Here is a 20,682-nt window from a genome sequence, read left to right on the forward strand (position 1 = left end):
GTTCAGCAACTACCTCTCATAATAATAAGCTCTTGAAAAATAGATTTTTTTCTTCATTTGCCAGGCAAGTGCAAAAATGAATCTCAGACTGGAGGACTCAAAAATCACCATTCATTTTGTCATATTCTCCGCACAGTTCAAAGAGCCCCCAGCTTCCAAGATGCCACTTCCATACAGTACAAATGACAGCCCCTTCCATCTGTAGGAGATCATTCAGATTTGATAACAATACAGATAACAGTGGCAGTCACATTCGAGTTCAACCTGTAATTAGGAGTACCCACGCAAGGATCTATCCGTGCCTCAATGTTCTGGCTGAATCATCACCGTTTGATAACCTCAAAAGCTCAGAGCGTAATTTTACCACATCTGACGTGCTGCTGGGTGCGGTCGCTATAGGCTGAGAAAATAACGCCATTGCTCGATATGAACTACACAGTGGGGTGCAGCAGTTTGATTTGAGCCTCCTGTTGAGCCTTCATTCCCTTTCAGTTTTCTATTGTCTCACAAGTCAGTGTGGTAAAAATGGATTGAAAATAAAAGATGGTGACACAAGAGAATAGATCTAGTAACAAGAGATGGACAAGCAGTATCCCGCTTCAATGCACTTTGATGCAGAATGCTTTTTTTCAGAAATCGACAGCCTAGTCCTTGAGTGGGAACAGGTCATGGATTCTCTTTTTGAACACGGATGAATGAATTGACTCAGGGGAGCTTGATTTCATAAGTATAATTCAAGTTCCTTGGAGGCATGCAAATCCACCAAATTAAAGAGAGGAATCCAATGAGATTTCAGAATATTAGCACATATAATTGTGTGCCTTTTCTGAGGTTGAATGAGCCACAAGTCAAATCCATTCCTGATTCAGTTAGGGCAGTATTTGCAGAACGTCTTCTAGCCCAAGAAATCAAGATTTGGACAAACTTGCATATTGGTTGCTTTTTTCTCATTTTAAGACATTGATTGATCCATGTCAAATTTGTTTTGGGTAGTAATGCACCACGGGTGAAAACCCTTTCTCTATGAGCAATAGCTGGTGTTTCCTCTGTACTTGAAAGCTATAGACTTGGTACAGAAAAGGGCAAGACTACGAACCCCTCCCATCTTAGATGTCCAGTGCAAAAATCAATAGGCGTTTGAACTGACAATTGTGACAGAACAAAAGAGCTTCTACTTGCTGTTCTAGCATGAAGGGAAGAAAAAAATGGGCAGAAAGGGAGTCCGCCCACCTTCATACGGGGTCAGACAAGTGAAATTAAACCACTAGGAGTAAAACAGAGTAGTTGCAAGAGGCTGATGGGAGGACATAAAACTCCCAGTGAGTTTTCTGTCTCAGTCAGGTGTTCATCTGAAGGTGAAATACCATATTTTAAATGTAAAAGTATTTCAATGTAGAGTGCACTGGAATCTCTTTAAATAAGCCCTCCTGAAAAGTTTACACAGAAAATGACTGTGCAGAATAGTCCATCCAACCCTAAACTAGGGTCAAAATCTGCTTCTGGAGGGCATATGTTCTGCAAATTTTAGCTTTAAAGCAGATGCAAGAAAACAATTTCAACACTTAAAGCTACAATGATTAATGAGACACTCTAATGCTGTGTTCACAAAAGATGCAGCAAGCACGAATAAAACGCTCTATTGACACGTTAACATTAAGTTTACTCACGTCAAATTCACTTCACAATAGACGAGGATTCCTGTCATGGTCACAGCTTCTGCCTCTAGCTTCATTGCTAAATGGCTAACATGAATTTTGAGATAGTAGCTGTGCTTTAAGTGCTTTAGGAAGGCTGAAAAACAGCGTAGTGTCTGCGTGCACTAGATCCTTCCAGAGGTGCACCCAGCTTAGTGAGTTCATCAACTCCTCCAGAATCTATACCTGGATGATGGAGCTTTCAGCAGTGCTTCCGACTGAGCCAAGCCCAGTTAGATGAGCTGTTGTCCGGTGTCAGCAAGGGAATTTCCTCTCAGGACACCAACAACAGGCACTACATCATAAGCATGCCCCTAAAAGAGCAAACTCCTGAATGTTAGCGTGGCGCAAAATGTCCACGGAAGTTCAGATTTTCCACTTTGAGGTGATTCGTGATTCAACTTATGCTGTGTCAATCTCGACGCCTCACGCAAATAACACAGTTACACAAAATCAGTTTTAAAAATGTTTTAGTCGTTAATGACATTGAGTAAACAATTCTGCAATAACGACAGCTTTTGCCGTAGATTCTTAAACTATGTCTTAGTGTGATATATCCTGCAAGTGATATTACCACATATAATTACACGGTTTCCCCATAATTTCATAACTTTTAAAAAAATAATTCTGTGAAAAGCAGTTAAATTTTCCATAATTTTTATCCAGCAAACATTATATGTATTTCCTGGGGTTCTTCATGGGCATATGAAGGTTCCATGAAAGTGCTCTATAGCCTATGGCTATTTTAGCAATGATTACAAAAATTAAGTTGTTTAATTTAACAGATAAAAGAACAGAACTTTTTTGTATTACAAATTCCATCATACTGACATTTTATCAAGAAAAAATAAAATACACCGGAGCAAGTACCAACAAGATAATGAATTTAGAAAATAGACAGGCTGACTTTAAGGGACCATTTGCTCCAGCCCTTTTCCAGAAGGACAAATTACAATTATTTATTCCTATTTATTGCCAATTTGTGCAAAGGGCACTAAGGCTCCATTGCATATTAACAAGCTTTATCCACTCAAACATACAAGGACTCAGGTTGAGTTCGTCTTTAATAAGACAGTAAAGAAAAAAAACAATCAGCCAGTCACCTTCCTTTGCCTCTTCCTCTCTTGATGATTTGCTATTGAGATAAATAGCTTACCCTGGGGTGCAACACCTGATTGCAGCATCCAGCTCTGTCATTCTGTACGATCACAATCACAGCAAAGGGAACAACTCATTATCTCACCTGCACTGATAAATCAAAAGTGTTATCTAATGCTGAAAAAGTAAGCCGAACAACATTTCATGCTAATCAAATCAAAAGGTCATAAGCAAAACATGCTCATCCAAGACTTAAGCGTAAATGTAGAATAAATCATACAATCAAATGCCATTTCAAATAATATTAATTATAATAAATGCCAGAAATTGTGTACAATATTTTTTTAAAAAGCATCTATATAAGTGTAGATTGGGTCTTGAAACTTTTTTTTTTATTATTGTGACAAAATCTAAATATCTTGTTGTGTTCTTGCTTGTTCTCACCAATGTTCTTCGCTGCAGTATATAATTAGCAAAGAAAGAAACTTTATCATGGTAGTAAAATCAAGCCCCTGCGTTGATCTCCACAGACTCTTCCTGTGGTGTGCAAGATCCTTCTGTTTATTCTGTGTTGCATGCTGACACATCACACCATTAATCTCCAACTATTGATCCTTTATCGAAGAAGAACGCTGGGGTCCAATTAGTATTGGGCGATTGTGCCTTTGCATATTCCTCATGATGGCAGCCTTTTCAAGCTATCTTAATGAGTCTGGGGGGGGGGGGGTATTTTAAAGAAGGGCAGCCTTTAAACAAATTGACTTCTGGTGTAAATTGTAAACACCTGAAGGTCTGCTGGAAGCCACAAGCATGTACATGTAATGCACACACACACAAAATCTATGTGCAAAACTTGACCTCATGTGTCAGAAATATAATCCCCAAGGGAACAATGTTAGTGCCGTCCTAATCAGGAAACTTACCATGACCTCAACAGGTCAGAGATCGAGTACATGTTTCACAGCCTCAGGTTGAATCAAGCACCAGCAAATCACTGCTGAATGTCAAAACACTGCAGCTTTAACGTTCTCAAGGTTACTCGGTCTCATGTTTCTGGACACAACTGGACAGACATAGTAGTTACAATTTACACCTATTCTGCCAATATTAGAGTGTTGAACAAAGCTAGCTCGCCCTGATGTCACATTGTTATGTTCTGAAAATGTTTACTATGGCCTTTACCAGTGAGCAGAGAAAATACAGCTTCACTGACATTCAGTATAATTTACTAGTTATGGAGTCTACAGCAGTTTAACATGTGTGGAAAAGACCATATAAAACTTGCACACCTTTTTTTCTCGCCCTGAGCCAAGGGGATCTTACAACCCACATGCCATATTATCTTTGTGAATTGAGACATGTTTGTACTTGCTGCTACCACAAATGACATCTGCGCTGAACGGCAGTTCTGGAAGGGGAAAAAAAACAAACAAAAAAACAAAAAGCAATTTCTTTTTTTTTTTTTCCCCAAAAGCAATCATTCAGAAACTTGACTTGTCCGTGTACTGTTTCCATTGTGACCTGAGAGGCTATTACCCCCATACTGCTGACAGTGACAAACCTTTGGCAAACTTATAATAAGGCAATACAATAAAGCACAAAAAAGGAGAAGTTTTGGCAATACTATTTTTTTTATGCAAGTAAACAAAAATAAATTGAGCAGAAGTTGCATAAAAGTTGTGGATAATATGTTTGCAAGTGTTGCCAAATAACAAAAAAATGATCACCCTTTCAAACAGGTTTCCTGAACTCTCGCTGCACCTGCCAGAGATCAGTAAAACTGTCCTGCTCCAAACACACACCATTGGTTGAGCCAATGTTGCCATGCTGGGCTGGTAAGGATAATTAAAGAAACAGAGCAATGTCGTATAGCACCCACAGAGTCTTTTAGCTTTTCTAAATGCATTCAACCTTACTACTTATAAACTTGCAATCAACAACCAAATATAAAGCCGAAGCAGGAGGAAAACTATTTAAAAGCAGCCCCAAAATGAAACACAGATTCAGAGTTACACATGAGGTGGTTATTAATTAGCTATTAATATAAGTATTACAAACGTAAATGTTAGGTGAGCAGATTACATTGTAACCTTGTGTTCTATTAACAAGCTACATGACGAGATATGCAGTGATAAACAATTTGGCAGTTTGCACCAGACGAATCATGACAGAAATTTTAATACAGCCATTCAGAAGCACAGAATAGTGCACTTACTGCACTCAAACAATATGGTAAGGTTTACAACCTAATTAATACATACTAAGCCTCTTTAATATTATTATATGTACATGCGGAATGATCAATATTTGTTAACTTAGCTTGCTGAGTCGCAGTTCTAAAGTTCAATTTTATTTTCAAGATCTGAGGTGAACGGTCTGCTGCAGCTTTCAGTAGAATGGCAACAGTTTCACGTAAATTGGCATTCCAACCCACATTAGTAGCATATAACACTGAGAAAAGCACATGAGGTGTACCTGAGGAGATAACAGGTTATCCTGTTGTTCACCTGTGAGAAATAGAAGCCATTTCTAAAATAGAAATTTCAGACATAAAACTTTTAGTATAAAAGTCTATCGCGTGCCGTTGCTTTTAGTTAGAAAACAGTTCAAATCAGCCTTTAGGTTTAATAGTCAGGCAAACTCACGTCAGTTTAGAAACCTGTGCTTGCGTGGACTCCTAGGAGGAGGAGCCGAGTGAAAATGTGTTGTCATCCAGGAGTGCAATAACTTGTTCAGCCTAGTTTAACCAGACTTGCATACTGCACCTTTAATAAATAGTTTGAATTAATGACTAAATGAATCACTCATTAAGTCCACCACCTACTTGTAATTTTACGGTGAAATTTACCGATAGCAGGCCTAAACCAACCAATGCAACTTAAAAACAAAAACTCAGCAAAATATATATTTAAAATTTACTTTATCAAAAAAAATTTTTTTATCAATATCACACATCAAAAACAGATGCTAAATATGTTTGTTTCAAAGTACTACCAAGATGTAATCCTAAAACATTCATATAAAAGCTCATGTGGGTTGACCAGCATACATCTGATTAGTAAGATAAGGGAGCTAAATCAATGCTTTCAATTCAAACGGCTCTATTATTTTGCCTTTTCATTCTCTCAAGAGAAAAATCACAAGTATGAAATAATGGTGAGGCAGCAATAAACATGTATGAACACACTAATATAATGCTTCCACTCTTCCCCACTCACTGTGCTATAAAAATCCACAATTACCGATTTCAAGAGGCAAATATCATCATTCGGCATCAGGTGTGGAACTGACATCAATTTGTTGTTCAGCTGTTTCAAAACAGATCAGAAAGCAAAGCAAGTGTTTTGCGTATGTCTGCTGATAATTCTTTGTTGCTAAAAAAAAATTAGATACTGAGACAACGTAACACGTCACCATCCTGTTTTCGCATTGTAATTACTGACTCATTTGTTTAATGCAACACATATGGCCATTAAGCTCTAAATGCTTAAAGGCTAGCACAATTTTATGGTGACATATTGCAAATAACAGACCTGGGGGTGGAAAAAAAAAACTGACAGATTCTGCACAATAAAAACACATTGCAAGCTAAATAAATCGATAAATATGTTCAAAAAGAGACAACTCCAATAGTCTCATTATGAAAGTTATTGTGTTCAACACTTGTGCCGCTTTACAAGCTTGACAAAAGACTGAACTTCCCACTTGTGAGCTTGTAATTACAGCATATTCTTTGTGGTCAGAAAGGACGGGAAACATTGCAGACAATAATGAAGACTTAGACAAGTAATTGGATCCTTATTCATGCAATATATACACAGCATATATGATTGCACAGAGAAAAAAAGTCCACACATTAACAAAAATCTTAATATTGCAGCAAAATATTCTGATTTGTGAATATAAGATAAACCTCCTCTTATCTTAACTACAGTATATCTGCAAAATAAAAAGCATATAATCAATATGTTAAGGGTGACACTGCAAGAAGATCTGATTTGTGTTGCATACGTCTTATTTCAGTTTCTCCTGGCTGCTGTTATAAATTAAATACTCTCATTCAATCCATCAGTGAATCCTGAAATCTAGTTAAATGTTCTTATTAGCTCAGAAGATGAACTGCATCTTTATGAAATGTTAAGATGGATGCATCGCCTGGGTGCACGGACAAACACACCTGAGCACCCAAGACCCAAGCACTAAACGCAGCCAGGAATCCTTACATTGATTCACAAAAGGAATGATTAAAACCTATTTGTTCCAACAACTGCAGTGCACAAAAAGGCAGCATCTAAAAAACATACAAAGCGTTAGCCTCCATGCACTAGATCTCTATACCGGTTCAATACAAAGACACAGAGGAGGAGGTGGAGGAGGCTTGCAAGCCATAGCAATTCCGCACTGATCCAAGGACACAGCATCATCCACAGCTTCCTGCAATATCCCCGTTTTGTATGAGGGGGCTCGTTCGGTCCCCGCTGGTTCCCCTCAAACCCAATTACATGCCACATTGCCAGGCAGCAGGGCACCAGATCACAAGCGCCAGCACACCGAAGATGGCACTAATGCCACGCAAAATCTGCAAGTGGCTCTGCAGTATTCAACAAAGTCTAAATATTGAGCGTTAAAAGGTAACCGACTCCACACTCTATCTATATCTCACAACATTGAAGCTATACCTGTATGTTTTGTTGCTCGACTGCTAGTGGATTGTCTAATAAAATAAGTCTTTAAGTTTGCAATCTTATTAGACTCTATAAAAGGAATGTGAAGGCTTTCACAAAGTCTCAAGGATGCAGTAACTCATGTACCAAGCAACTCTGAGGTGAAAGCATCCACGACACAATGGAGATTCATCAGGCATGAGTCATGATGGTCACGGCCAAACGTCCACATTGAACACCTGACAGAGATGTACACGTCATTTAAGAAATGCATATGACCTTGTTTCCACACACAAGATGTATTTATATAGGTTTTCTAGAATTTCAAGTTATTAGCATAACAAGAGCATTAGAGAAATCCCTCATTCAAAGTTATTCAGACAGCTTGACAAATCAGGATAATCTGAAGGAAATAAAATGACTGAAGTATTGGAGACGCTCAAGCTTGCCAGTTCTATATTATTTTTAGATGTTTTGCCTTGTTAATTTATTCAAGTCGTTACTGCTTCAACTGTTGCAATAAACTGTAATCTCTTAACGTTCAGAGGGAAATCTTCCTCGCATAAAAAGTTTCTATAAGTGAGTTCACACTTTAGGTAGGTCATTTTGTATAACCTGGATTAAACAGAATATAATATATTCAGTCTTGCTTTGCTTACAAATGAAATAGATTTGATATACTTTATGACAGGAGTTGGTTTCAGTTTACATTTATTTAAATGACGTACACTAAGAGAGCAACTGCACCAAAGTTTGTTTCAATCAAATAAAACTTGCAGTGTAAACACACATTTAGACTTTATCTGAATTTCCACAATATCACAAACGGCATAATGAAACGCATATTAACATTTCATCACCTTGGAATTATAAGGTTCTATCTGCGTTCTGAATGATTTTTACATATTGAGCTTCAAAGTTTTTGCATTCCATAGCAAACAGTATGTTCCAATATTTTTTTAAGTCTTAAAATGTAAACAACAAAAAAAAACATCCCATAATATAAATAAGAATTATTAAATAAGATCAATTTTGATCTCAAAGTTGAGATCAATAACTCAATTTTGACAAAAATGTCAATTCTAAGGTGACGATTTACATAAATATACATGAATTAACATCATTATGTTGCATTGGCTAGTGGAAATTCCAAATTAATACATTAAAAACTATCAAATTAAGATGCATTGTAAATGAAATCTCCTTTTTTTCATGTTTACAGGTGCATAATCAAAATATGATCATAATCAGATTTTTAATCATTCAGATTTTCATAAACAGCCACTGCTTCAGAAAACATGTCGCGATTATCTACCTTTGTGCAGCCCAAACCACACCACTGCATCAAAGCTAGTGATGCTCCAATACACAGCGTGTCAAAGGTAAACCGACAAACCACGTGTGCAAACATATTTCACGGTCCCGTGAAACATGATCATTGCACGCTGCTTTGATTTGATTCATTACATCTCGTGCTCGGTATAGGCTGCTCTACGCGTTTGCTATGGGCAAGTGCATCTGACTTCCTATACCCTGACCATTCAGACCCATTTCACTCAACATGCATGGCTGTGATGGATAAGATTTCATCAGGTGCTGAATAGAGAAATTCTGTCGCTAAATTGTAACGCTGAACAGTATGGGTCGCTGACATTACTATTTACACATCGTACATTAAATAACAATGACTAGAGACAACAACGAGCAGCGATTCATGCCCTGCGGCTGTGGAGACTTTTAAAACGAAAGCATATAAGCATATGACTGACATGGAATTATAGAAACTAATACAATCACGCGATTCCATTAGTGCATGTTGTACAGGCGTTTCACGGATAGGAAATGAACTGTCACATACTGCACACACATGCTTATCAGCCAAGCCAAGTGGAAGCGACAGAAATGTCATGACTGTAGGCAACGTTTTTAACACGGAGTACTATGAAGACCATATGGAATATATAGACTATAAATACCATATATAGTACAAAACCAAAAGTCCAAATGCATTCTACCAACATTAAGGACGCAATAAAAGAGGAAAGTAAATACACACAACCTGTAAATTGTCGAGAAAAGGAAAGAAAGCAGCCGAACAAGTGCATTACTACGGAATTCCTCGCGGCGGGCGCGGTATCATCTCTCAATTCACTGATCACCAGGAAAAAGTTGATACAATGTAGCTCCGAATGTTCCAAACATTTCGCGCCAAACATCAACAGTTATAGTGTAACAAACACACCGCGAGACCATAACAATCAATAGAACGCGCCCCTGAAAACAACGCTCGTGCATAAATAAAGAACTATTAAAGCACTGCTTTTCATACCTCCTTCTTGGTCGGCTTGCAGGCAAGCGGGGATATTTTTCTTCCAACCCGGCATTTCGGTGGCGTCGTGTGCATTCAGGGGCTAAATCTCAGGCGCATTTCACTGACGGTACAGGCGTGCATTTCCCCGCGCCTCGTCCCTTCTATTCACTGGCAGCCGGTGTAATTGAACGCCGTGTCTCCCTCAGCCTCGTTGTGGAGCTGAGCTGGGGGTGTGAGCAGACACACGAATGTGAAGGTGCCCACTACAACCCACCACAAACAAGACTTTCCCTTTCCTACCTTTCCGAAGCCACGAAAATCCTCATTATTTTGTCAAGTCTTCACATAGGCTATACCTGATATAGGCACATTGCAGTTATATAGGCTGCAAACCAGTTTCTGCTAATCTGTTGTCTAATTAAAGTGTTATTGTGTACAGCTGGCTGATGGTTTTATTGCATTGTTTTAGAACTATGTGTAGCCTCAGTCATTCATGTATTAATGGATTGGGTTGTTGATTTGGATGTGAGGTAGTGCCAGAAATCAACTTTTCTTTTAATTTAGAGACAATATTTGAACTCCTTTAACTTTAATAATGTTTATTACTTTTGTAACAATGAAAAAACACATTGTATTAATTTTAATGCAATAAATTGTTCATTTACACAGTTATTGTTGTGCATTACAATGTATGATCAACAACAAATGGGTCAATGGAAAATTAAATTCACTTTTTATTTCTGGGTGTAGTACATAACATGAAAAAATAGGCTTTTCTGAAACTATTTTTTGTTTCTGAATTAAATGTTATTTTTGTGTGTAGTGTAAATATGGATATAGAAAATGTTGAATATTAGATATTTAAAACAAAGACAATGGCTATTATTTTCTGATAGACATATTAGTTGTTTTAAAGTCATCGTATTGTTTTAGCATTTTGACATTTTACTTGAAAATGCTTTGCAAAGCCAATTACCATCACTTTTTTGTTAAATTTTCCTTAAAAATAGTTTAAAAATGGTTTTGACATTTATTACTCATTAATGACCATATTATATATGGGAATAGTACCACTGAATTTGTGTGTATACATGTACTTCTCTACATTGCTTGGTATTTTACACTCAAAGCTTTTGCACAAAAGTTATTCAAAAGTGGATTCTAGTATTCCTCTGTAACTGTGTAAATAATTGTGCAAATCATTATGGAAATATATTTTCACTTTCTAATTGAGGACTGAATCCAAAAGCATTGGCAACTGACTTAATGCATGCCTTGCTATCTTATCAGGCTGACTTTGGATGCATAAAAAATGTGTATGCACAGTCAAAACTAATTTCATACAGACTTCTGAAGAAGCATAATTATAATAATTCATTCATTCATTCATGAATTGTTTTCGGCTTAGTCCCTTTATTAATTCGGGGTCGCCACAGCGGAATGAACCAGCAACTTATCCAGCACGCTTTTACGCAGCGGATGCCCTTCCAGCCGCAACCCACCTCTGGGAAACATCCACACACACACAATCAATCACACTCATACACTTTGAACAGTTTAGCCTATAATTCACCTTTACCGCATGTCTTTGGACTGTGGGAGAAACCGGAGCACCCGGAGGAAACCCACGTGAACGCAGGGAGAACATGCAAACTCCACACAGAAATGCCAAATGAGCCAGCCGAGGCTGTAATTATAATAATATTAATCACAATAATCCCTTACATTTATACAGCACTTTTCTAGCATTTTACACATTGGGGGGAATCTACTCATCCACCACCAGTGTACAGCATCCATCTGGATGATGCAACGGCAGCCATATTGCACCAGACCACACACTACACACCGGCTGATTGGTGGAGAGAAGACAGAGTGATGAAGCCAATTATAAAAGGGGTGGTTAGGAGGCCATGATGGACAGAGGGCAAATTTGACCAGAATGCCAGGGTTAAACCCCTATTCTTTCAAAGGACCACAGACAGTCAGGACCTCAGTTTAACGTCTCATCCGAAAGACTGAGCAGTATAGAGTCCCCATCAATATACTGGGGCATTAGGACCCACACAGACCACAGGTTAAGCGCCCTCTGCTGGCCTCACTTACACAACTTCTGGCAGCAACCTAGCTTTCCCATGTGGTCTCCCATCCAGGTACTGAACTGGCGCAGGCCTGCTTAGCGTTAATGGGCAGCCATGTGAGAGTTGCAGAGAGCTAGCTGCCAGCATAAAACTTAATAAGCTACAACCATACAGCAAAAGCTTTAGAGATAAAGTGACCACACATTCACAATACAAACTGCTCACAAGAAACAACATCGTATGTGGAAAATGTTAGTCAAAACTCTACATTTACTCACAAAATGACCACCAATTTTCAGACGTCATCTTTATTTTTCTTTTTTAGCTCAACTGTCAGGAAATGGAACTCAAAGGATTGTGGGATTTCAAAGGAAGAAAAGGATAAATCTATGCAGCCTTCAAAAAAATCAATCAGATGAAGGAATCTCATGAGACAGGAAGAAAAACTGGATTAGCATTCTTTGATGCCGTCCTACCTTGGAATGCATCTTTCGAAGACAGCATTTTCCAGCTTTCAGGCACAGTCGAGCCATAGTACATTTCATGGAGGGCTTTTTAATGTGTATTTAGCTTGATGTAAAATAGGTGAATGGTTTCACAAAATATTGCATGCTTAACGACACATGCACATGACTTTATTCTAATGCTGTTACTAATAAAGAAATTGTTCTGTCTACATTTCTGATCCCTGTGTAGAGCAACAAAATCATAATTTTTGAAAGCTGCTGTATTTTCTACCTAATTGTTGGTCACTGCATGCAGCAAGCAAGCAAGCAGCAGCCCACCTACATTATTTTGCAGCAGTTTACCATTTCAACCTTTCACTATCTCTTGGTGAGTGGGTTTCAAGAGCCTAATGTGCTGAACTCAAACTTTAATTAACCATTTATTTCAGTGAGCTTGTAATTCAATTACATCTGCTTATGTAACATTGTCAGCCTCGCAGGGGTTTTCTATAGATGTTACTAGATTAGGAGATAAATGAACAGATACATAAATACTTCAGATGAGCATAATCAGTTAAATATTTGAAAAATCTTAGCTGTATAAATACGAGCAAAGCGTCACTTCGGATCCCAGTCACATCTGCTGTTATTTATTTTTACTTCACCAGTACTGGAGGAGCAAACATTGGAAAAACATGAACTATTACATTTGTTTTGACTCTTTTCTTTTCCTTTTTTACAGAAAAACAGAGCATTTTTCAATTCCTCTTTAGGGAGCATTCCTTGTTGTTAACCTTACTGCCCTAAACAGAAGGTTGCTGTCTGTGTTGGTGGTCTCCAGTGCTGCTGGTATAAAGCAATATGGCTTCTGCCAGCATGTACACAACCAACACACAAAGTAAAAAAAACATCCTGATGAATGTAGGTTAGGTGACGCTGCTTCTTAGTGGGCATTGTGACACATCATCCTCGGCCTACTTTCCTCTGCCTCTGCTGTTGTTATTTTTTTTCCTCCTTATGTGTTCCCTCCCCCACTTGCTCCCTGTCCATCCATCCAAAGGGGTGCCCTGGCGGCTTCACACGCATTGGAGCGGGGCAAGGCCAGGCTGTAATGAGTCGAGTCGGGTAGAGCTCATCTTCATTCTGAAGCCTTTCTTCCACCCTTCTGTTTTGCCATTCATCCATCCATTCGTCCCTCGGGCTGCATACCGAGTAGCACATCAGCCTCTGAGATGATACAACCGACAGGAAGTAGAGGGGGATGTGGGGTTAGCTTGAGGGAATGCAATGCCCCTACTCAGCGGCCTAATGGTTTTACTGGTGGGTGTAGAGCTAAAGATGTTAGAGGCCGGGCAGTAGTGTGGATAGTTTGATATTACGCTTGGGAGGGATCCTGCTTGGAGATGAAATATTTAGTGTAGGCCCAGCTTGATGTTCCTAATAGTTCCTACGGTTGTTAAGCACTAGGCGCCTCAAGGCTCCATATAAATTGCTGTGTTGTGACTCAGGTTTTTGGCATTCTTGACAATAAGGTGGACTTTTTCAATTCAATCACAATTGGGGGATGCTAAATACAGGGGTCTAAAAAGTTTGAGCTAGTGCTGTTTTCATCTCTTTTACAAGTAGTTTCAAACGTGATCAATTTAATTCATGTTTATTTCTATAGCGCTTTTACAATGCATATTGTGTCAAAGCAGCTTAATAGAGAAGTTCTAGTAAACTGAAACTGTTTCAGTCCAGTTTTCAGAGTGGAAGTTCAGTTTAGTTCAGTTCAGTGTGGTTTAAATTTCACTGCTGAAAGTCCAAACACTGAAGAGCAAATCTATCGAAGTGCAGCTCCACAAGTCCCAGTCCAAGCAAGCCAGTGGGACAGTGGAGAGGAACAAACTTTACCAATTGAAAGTGAAGGAAAAAAACCTTGAGAAAAACCAGGCTTAGTTGGACACGACCATTTCTCCTCTGGCCAAAGTTTCTGTGCAGAATTGCAGTTTAGGAGACTGGAGAACACTGGACATCCATCATGGAGAACTGCAGGTGTGAGTAGGTCACCGGCGGGTGATTAGGCTGGCCCACAGGATCAATGTGAAGACTCGTCTGTCACTGTGGTTTTTTAGGAAAACATCTTGGTCTTGTGTTTAACCAGATTTTTTTTTATTTAGTGTAAACACTCAATTGAGTCAATTGAGTTTCAATAAGCACTAATTAAAAAGGATGTGTTAGAAAAATGTAAAGTTGTACAGTTTGTTTTGAAGATGAAAACAGCTTAAGTCCTGACTATAAAATCACGTTTGACATAGTTTTGCAGTTATGAAGAGTGGAAATAAATGCTGTTGCTTTCTATAATGTACAATGTGCAATGAACATTCATTTATTTATTTTCCTTTGTCTTAGTTTGTACTTTAGAGGTTGGCACAGTGGAATGAACCACCAACTATTTCAGCATATGTTTTATGCAGCCGATGCCCTTCCAGCTGCATCCCAGAATTGAGGCAACAGTGCTAACCACCAGGTCTGTGCACAGACCCTTACAGGGGCAGGTGCTCAATGCGATCGCAAAGTGAATCGCAAAGTGAAATGGGGGGTTGGGGGGATTGATGGGGCACCTGAGAGGGGCACCTCAGCCAATGAGGGCAGAGGGACAGTGGCTCAAGCCACTGGGCCACCCCCCTGTGCAAGGCCCTGCTAACCACTGAGCCATGATTAAAAAAGGCCATCCATAGATTTCAACTCAAAAAAGCATACAAAATATAATGAAGGCTTGATCAAAGTTTTAAACTAGAGATTTCCACCAAGCATTTCATTAACCACTGCTCTGAAATGTTTAGATTAATTAGTTGCTGCAAATGTGCTCTTTCTCCTTAATGAGGCACCATGCTAAATGTAGCACTTTGCGGGCTTTTATATGTTGGTGACAATAAAATTAGCAGTTATCTGACCCATCCAGCCTTTCAGCAAAACCAGTTTTCATTATTAATTGGGACAAAACCCCAAAAATGTATTACTCAAAGAGGAAAAGTTCAATAACAAGATACAATTTAATGTATTGAATCTAAGACGCCTTTAAACTGCCAATTTAAATTAGAGAAATAATACAGAGAAAGCCATGGCTGCAAAGGGAATAGCTGTGCTCTTTTGAAACAGCTTCATAATTGAACAACGTTTCTTGATCTTCAGAGGCACAGACTCTTCCAGAATAACAATTTCCGAAAAACTTGCAAACATTTCACAGTTTTTCCATCATGGTCCAAACACTCCAGCATTTACCTTCCAGGCAATTGAACGCGTCATCTACCTTGTCCACAACGCACTTTCATTTAAACACAGAGGAAGACAGCAACACAATTATTGTCACACTTTGATGGATATTAATGCAAACATGTTTCTGAGAGACTTTGATGTGATAAATTACCAAGCAATATGGCAGAGCTGTTGTTTCAGACAGATTCGAGGAGTTGACGCTTCTGGAAGCTGCATTTAAAAGAAACTTTCACCATTCAACTCTGCTTGTACATAATTGACGAGGTTTAACAAAGATTAGAATTCTCTGTAATTATCATGCGGTTGTTATGAAATAACAATCAGCAGGCATTGATCCTGACATCTTGTCTAAGTGATGTCCCCTGGCTTGCTTGCATATATACCGCAGTGATGGACTGCCTCATTTAAAGGTGTAATCGAAAGACAAGCGTACCGCCATCACCGCTCTTAACCGTCAATGCTAATAACAGTCATTCAACCAACTGTGACTCATGAATTGACCTTTCAGGCAGGGCACACAGTTATATCCAACTCTAAATACACACCCAGCATGCCTTGAGCTGAATTCCTTTTCAGTCTCAGCAGTACTGGAGATAGCAGTTGGCACCACCTGGGTGAAGCTCTCTGTACTGTATGTCTGTAGAGTTGAGCAGATGGAGTCTAAAGCGAGGGAGCATAAATAAAGAATATAGGAGAGATGGTGAATAGACAGACAGAAAAAGTGAATTTCTTTGCTCCCGAGGAGGTACCCAAAACTGCACATTTGCATGCAGGTCTTGTAGAAGAGACTGGCTCCCACTGCTGCTAAGAAAGCTTTGCGCACCACGTCTGCTGGTGTACGGCGTAATTCACAGCCTCATGGCAGCGCTTCAAGTCTCACGGGGCAATCAAAGGCAATATGATTTCTGCTTCAATCATTGTGCTTTAGTGCCCATTACACTTCTTGTATGCATGGCCAAATAAAAATCCAGTGGCGGTCTACTTCCTCTTAACAGCCAATAAGCTGCTAAGGAAAGGATACTGAAAAGCCAAGAGGAAGCCAAGGAGAAAATCGAGAGAAAGCGGGAAAAAAACAACAAAAGGGATGTGTGCAGAATTGCTTAGGGAGAAATAAAGAGCAGAATATTTAAAAGAATGTCAGGATGACTGTGACTAGACGAGGCTATTGACTTTCTGTGATGGTCCTTGGAGTGTTTTATGAACAATATCGCAGCTCCTTGAAGACGTCTACGCATCATACGCCATTTCTGCTTGAGTAGGAACAAAAGCAAAGATGCTTGAGGACGTCTTTCGCCCTAGCAAACAGGTTCTCTTTAGCACTTTCTATCGAGGTAAAGCTTCGTTTATGATGGATTTATACATAGAAACCATTCAAAAATAAGTGGGAATCTAAGTGGAACATCAAGCGGCTATATGTAGAAACCTTTGTTATTAGTGGCACTAGTCTTACATACAATGAATAAAAGACATTCGGTGCGCCAATAAACTCACAGATAAATTCATTGAGAAATAAAGAAAATGTTGGGAATTCTCATTATGCAATGCAAGCTGTTGAAAGTGACATTTAGATTCAAATGTAAATATGTGAAATAGAAAAATAGAGACAAAGACAAGAAAGTAAAAAAAGCATCTGTTTATAGTGACATGGATACATTTGCACAAGCATTGCAATCGTGGCATCGTTTTCATAGATCATATAATTAAAATGACAATAATATTGTTAATTTTAAAGACTTTTTGCCTGCAGACCAAGTTGGTCTGATTTTGTAAGGCTAAAGTTTTAAGTACAGGGTTTTTGCAGGTTTCACTAAGTAAAGACATTTTTAAGACCATTATGAATGAAACTTTAGACAGGGCTAGACTTATACAGATTTTGTTTTTGAATGTAACAGTTAGAAAACATTTTCACTTCCCTATCAAAAACTATTAAAATTTAATACGTTTAACAATAAAATAATAATAATTTAGTTTGAATATTGTTTTTGTAATTATTTATTCACAAACCCTGTCCATTACTTCAGTCTACAATAATAATAATGTAGGTCAGGTCAGTATCCTTAGCAGTAAATAAATTGGGAACTTTTAAGCAAATGTTACAAGGCAAGTAATTAAATGCTATTTTTTTAAATAAAAAGTTAAAGGTTTTGTCTCTTTTATCCAAAGAGAAGGATTGTTGGCGATTGTATGGGTGTTAATGGCCAGATTGGGTAGCTATACATGAACAAGGGAAAATTAAAACCTACAACACAACATTTCAGTAGACCTAAGACTTTTTAACGCCTAAAATTTTGGAAAATTTTCAACTTTAAGACTCTCAGATACCCTGTAAATAACCCCTTTTCTTTTCAAGACACATTAATGTTTCAGTACAGAAAAACTTTTTAAAGCATTTTTAATGTAAATGATAAAGACTTAATTTTTTTTTTCAAACTATGTACAAATTAAAATGATTTTTTTAAAATTAAATTATGATATTTGGTATTTAGAAAGACATTTAAACACTGTAGGATTTTTGTAAGGACATGTCTATCATCATGTTTACAAGGATTTGTGAAATAGTCAATACTATTTTCCCTCTTGTTTTGCACTGCTGGAGTGCAGAGAACAGTCCCTAAGAGACCCCGCGCTTGTCACGTGTCGTCTGCTGTGTCAAAAAAAACGACCGGCAATAATTTTATCTTTATTTGGCTTCCCAGTCTTAGACTTGTCAACTATCCTGATGTGCACTGAATCAAAATGACAACTAGCAGCATCTGTGTGCCGTTGAATTCACAGCAGGGTTTTGTGCTGTGTTCTGCTGTAAGGCCCAGCAAAATCCACTGCAGAGTCATCCACTAATCCAAACGCATCATGACAACTCATGACATCATTGTACACTTTAACCTCTGAAAGTTTTAAATGTGCTGTCAGTGATGGCCCAGAGCAATTTTCCCCAAGGTCTTAAATGCATTAATGAGTGCTCCATTATGAATCATGTTTGGTAGGATGAAATCACCTCAAAAAGACATTCTGTCATTATTTACTCACCCTTGTTTCATACCAAACCTGACATACTTTCCATCACAATGAATTGTCTTTTTAACAATATAAAAATATAAAAAGATCAGAACGTGAATATACAAAAAAAAATCAAGCTTAGTTGTAATGATTAAAATTGAGTTTTGTTTGTCACACAAACCTGAGCTATGGTGCAAGTCATATGGACACTTTAAGGGCACACGCATCTTGATGTTCTATCATTTTTGAAGCCTCGGTTCAAATACGCTTTCATTATTAAAAGAACCAGAATGTTCGATAAATCATTCTAAGTTTTCATAAGAAATTCAAAAGTTCAGATTCAGGAGTCCTTGTAATGTTTACTTCTGTGTTGAAAAGCACAAGAAAGTAAAGCCCACAAAAGCTCCAAGCATTTGAATTGTTAGAATAGTAGATCAATAAATGTACCAGTACAACCTCTGAAAGAAGTCCTGACATTCAGTGAATGAACAATTCTTGAGAAATAAGAAAAGAAAACAAGCACTGATACGGTTTTAGTAAATGTCTTCCGAAAGACTTTTTTTAACCATTTGAAAACATTCAGCCAATGAATCCTTATCAAGCAAGTACACATTTCTTGTTCAACTATCAATGAATTTATCATTTCGACCTCTCCTATATGGTTTTAAATGGCTTTTTAAATTAAATTTTATTCTTTTTTGACATTTATAAACTCTACCACACTTCTAAGTATATCAGATTCAATGCTGGTTAATTCTAGAAATAATTGTTCACAAAAAAAATCCAGTTTTCTTTGATATCCCTTACAGATAATTCCTTTACATGCTCTGTGTGACTTTGTGTGAGTATGAGTTGTTTTACCAAGTAAGGAATGCAGAGAGAGCACTTTTAATAAGACACCATTGTTATGCAAGCACTACAAACATCAATTCTCAAAAGACCACCTGAATACAGAACACTTGTCTGTGTCCCTGTGACAAACAGATCCTCCTTTACAACTCAATGTAAGTGAAACAGAATTAACTGCTACTGTTGCATTGTTAGAGATTTTACTGTGCTTTTTTCATTAACATCGTCCCACATAAAAATAAATGTCCACTGCATTTACTTTGAACTTAAACATATATTTCAACCTCAAACAGCTGTTAGCCAAGAGAGATGTTCGTTTTGAGACACTACAAGCCAAATTATGGAATGTAATATAATCACACATGGCTTGTGGTCCTAAATTTCAATCCCAATTAAATCCTCAGGTTTGAAATAAAAACAGATTTCTCTGAGGTCTTGCCGTCAACATTGTGGCTTCATTGGGTGCTTGGTTAATCAAATATGAATTAGATTAAGTTCTTTAATTAGCTAAATGCGTTTAGAACAAGAGTGGGTTGGCCAAGAACGAGTCTAATTATGCAAGGCCAAAATCTGCTGCAAAGGACAGGACAATGTCAAGTCATGAATTACAGAGAACATGATTTTCTATCAATCATATGCTTATTGCATGACATATAGGGTATATTTACACAACCTTAATTGAAAAAAAACAACAACAAAAAAACAAGACAGTTGCTTTTTTGGAGGGCATGGAAATTAAAACAGGCTATTTTCTGTCTACTATACAAACACAGTATATGATTTCTGTAGCAGCAAGTTACTTGCTCATGAAGGCTTACCGCTAAAGGGCACATTAAACCCTCACAGACTTCCTGAGAGTCCAATTTTGTGATGTAACATAGCCTTGACTATTGTGTAAAAGTGTGCTGCGGAGATCCTCCTAAAAGCTAAAATGATGAACGGGACACCCTGCAGTCTTGTGGACTTAAAAGACATGGACACACATGCAGCAGCCATTGTAAACCTGCAAGAGCATAATTGAAGTGTGCCATTTGGTATCAGACCAAAGACGATCCCTGATGTTTTTCCTTAATGTATAATTGCTTTTGTACTAATCCTTTGACTGAAGGATTCAATGTCTTGCTAAGAAAAATATTAAATGTAACCTGCACAACGGTTGACGAACACAAAACTGTGTCCGACTGTTTTATAATAGGAGTGCTCTTCGGCCAGTCAAATTGAGGGTTGCATTATGCAAAATGAAAAATTCAGGAAGGCCATTATTATTTTTAATCTTCTTTTCAT

The 20,682-nt window shown here is 38.0% G+C and overlaps 1 protein-coding gene and 1 long non-coding RNA gene across 19 annotated transcripts in view; one reads left to right on the forward strand and one right to left on the reverse strand.

Moving 5' to 3' along the window:
• grip1 (glutamate receptor interacting protein 1) overlaps window positions 1–9,949 on the reverse strand; it is a 359,454-nt gene extending 349,505 nt beyond the window's left edge. For all 18 annotated transcript variants that reach the window (XM_087246975.1, XM_087246973.1, XM_087246969.1 and 15 more), the window contains exon 1: window positions 9,786–9,949. In XM_087246975.1, coding sequence (XP_087103101.1) covers window positions 9,786–9,840 — 55 coding nt within the window. In that variant the 5' untranslated portion in view covers window positions 9,841–9,949. The remainder of the gene's footprint in view (window positions 1–9,785) is intronic.
• The window catches only part of LOC147844665 (uncharacterized), an 892,045-nt gene that overhangs the window by 169,569 nt on the left and 701,794 nt on the right, over window positions 1–20,682 (forward strand). The gene's annotated exons all lie outside the window — the stretch shown is intronic.

Source organism: Danio rerio, chromosome 4, assembly GCF_052040795.2.
Source record: "Danio rerio strain M-AB ecotype USA chromosome 4, GRCz13ab, whole genome shotgun sequence".
NCBI classification, from domain to species: domain Eukaryota; kingdom Metazoa; phylum Chordata; class Actinopteri; order Cypriniformes; family Danionidae; genus Danio; species Danio rerio.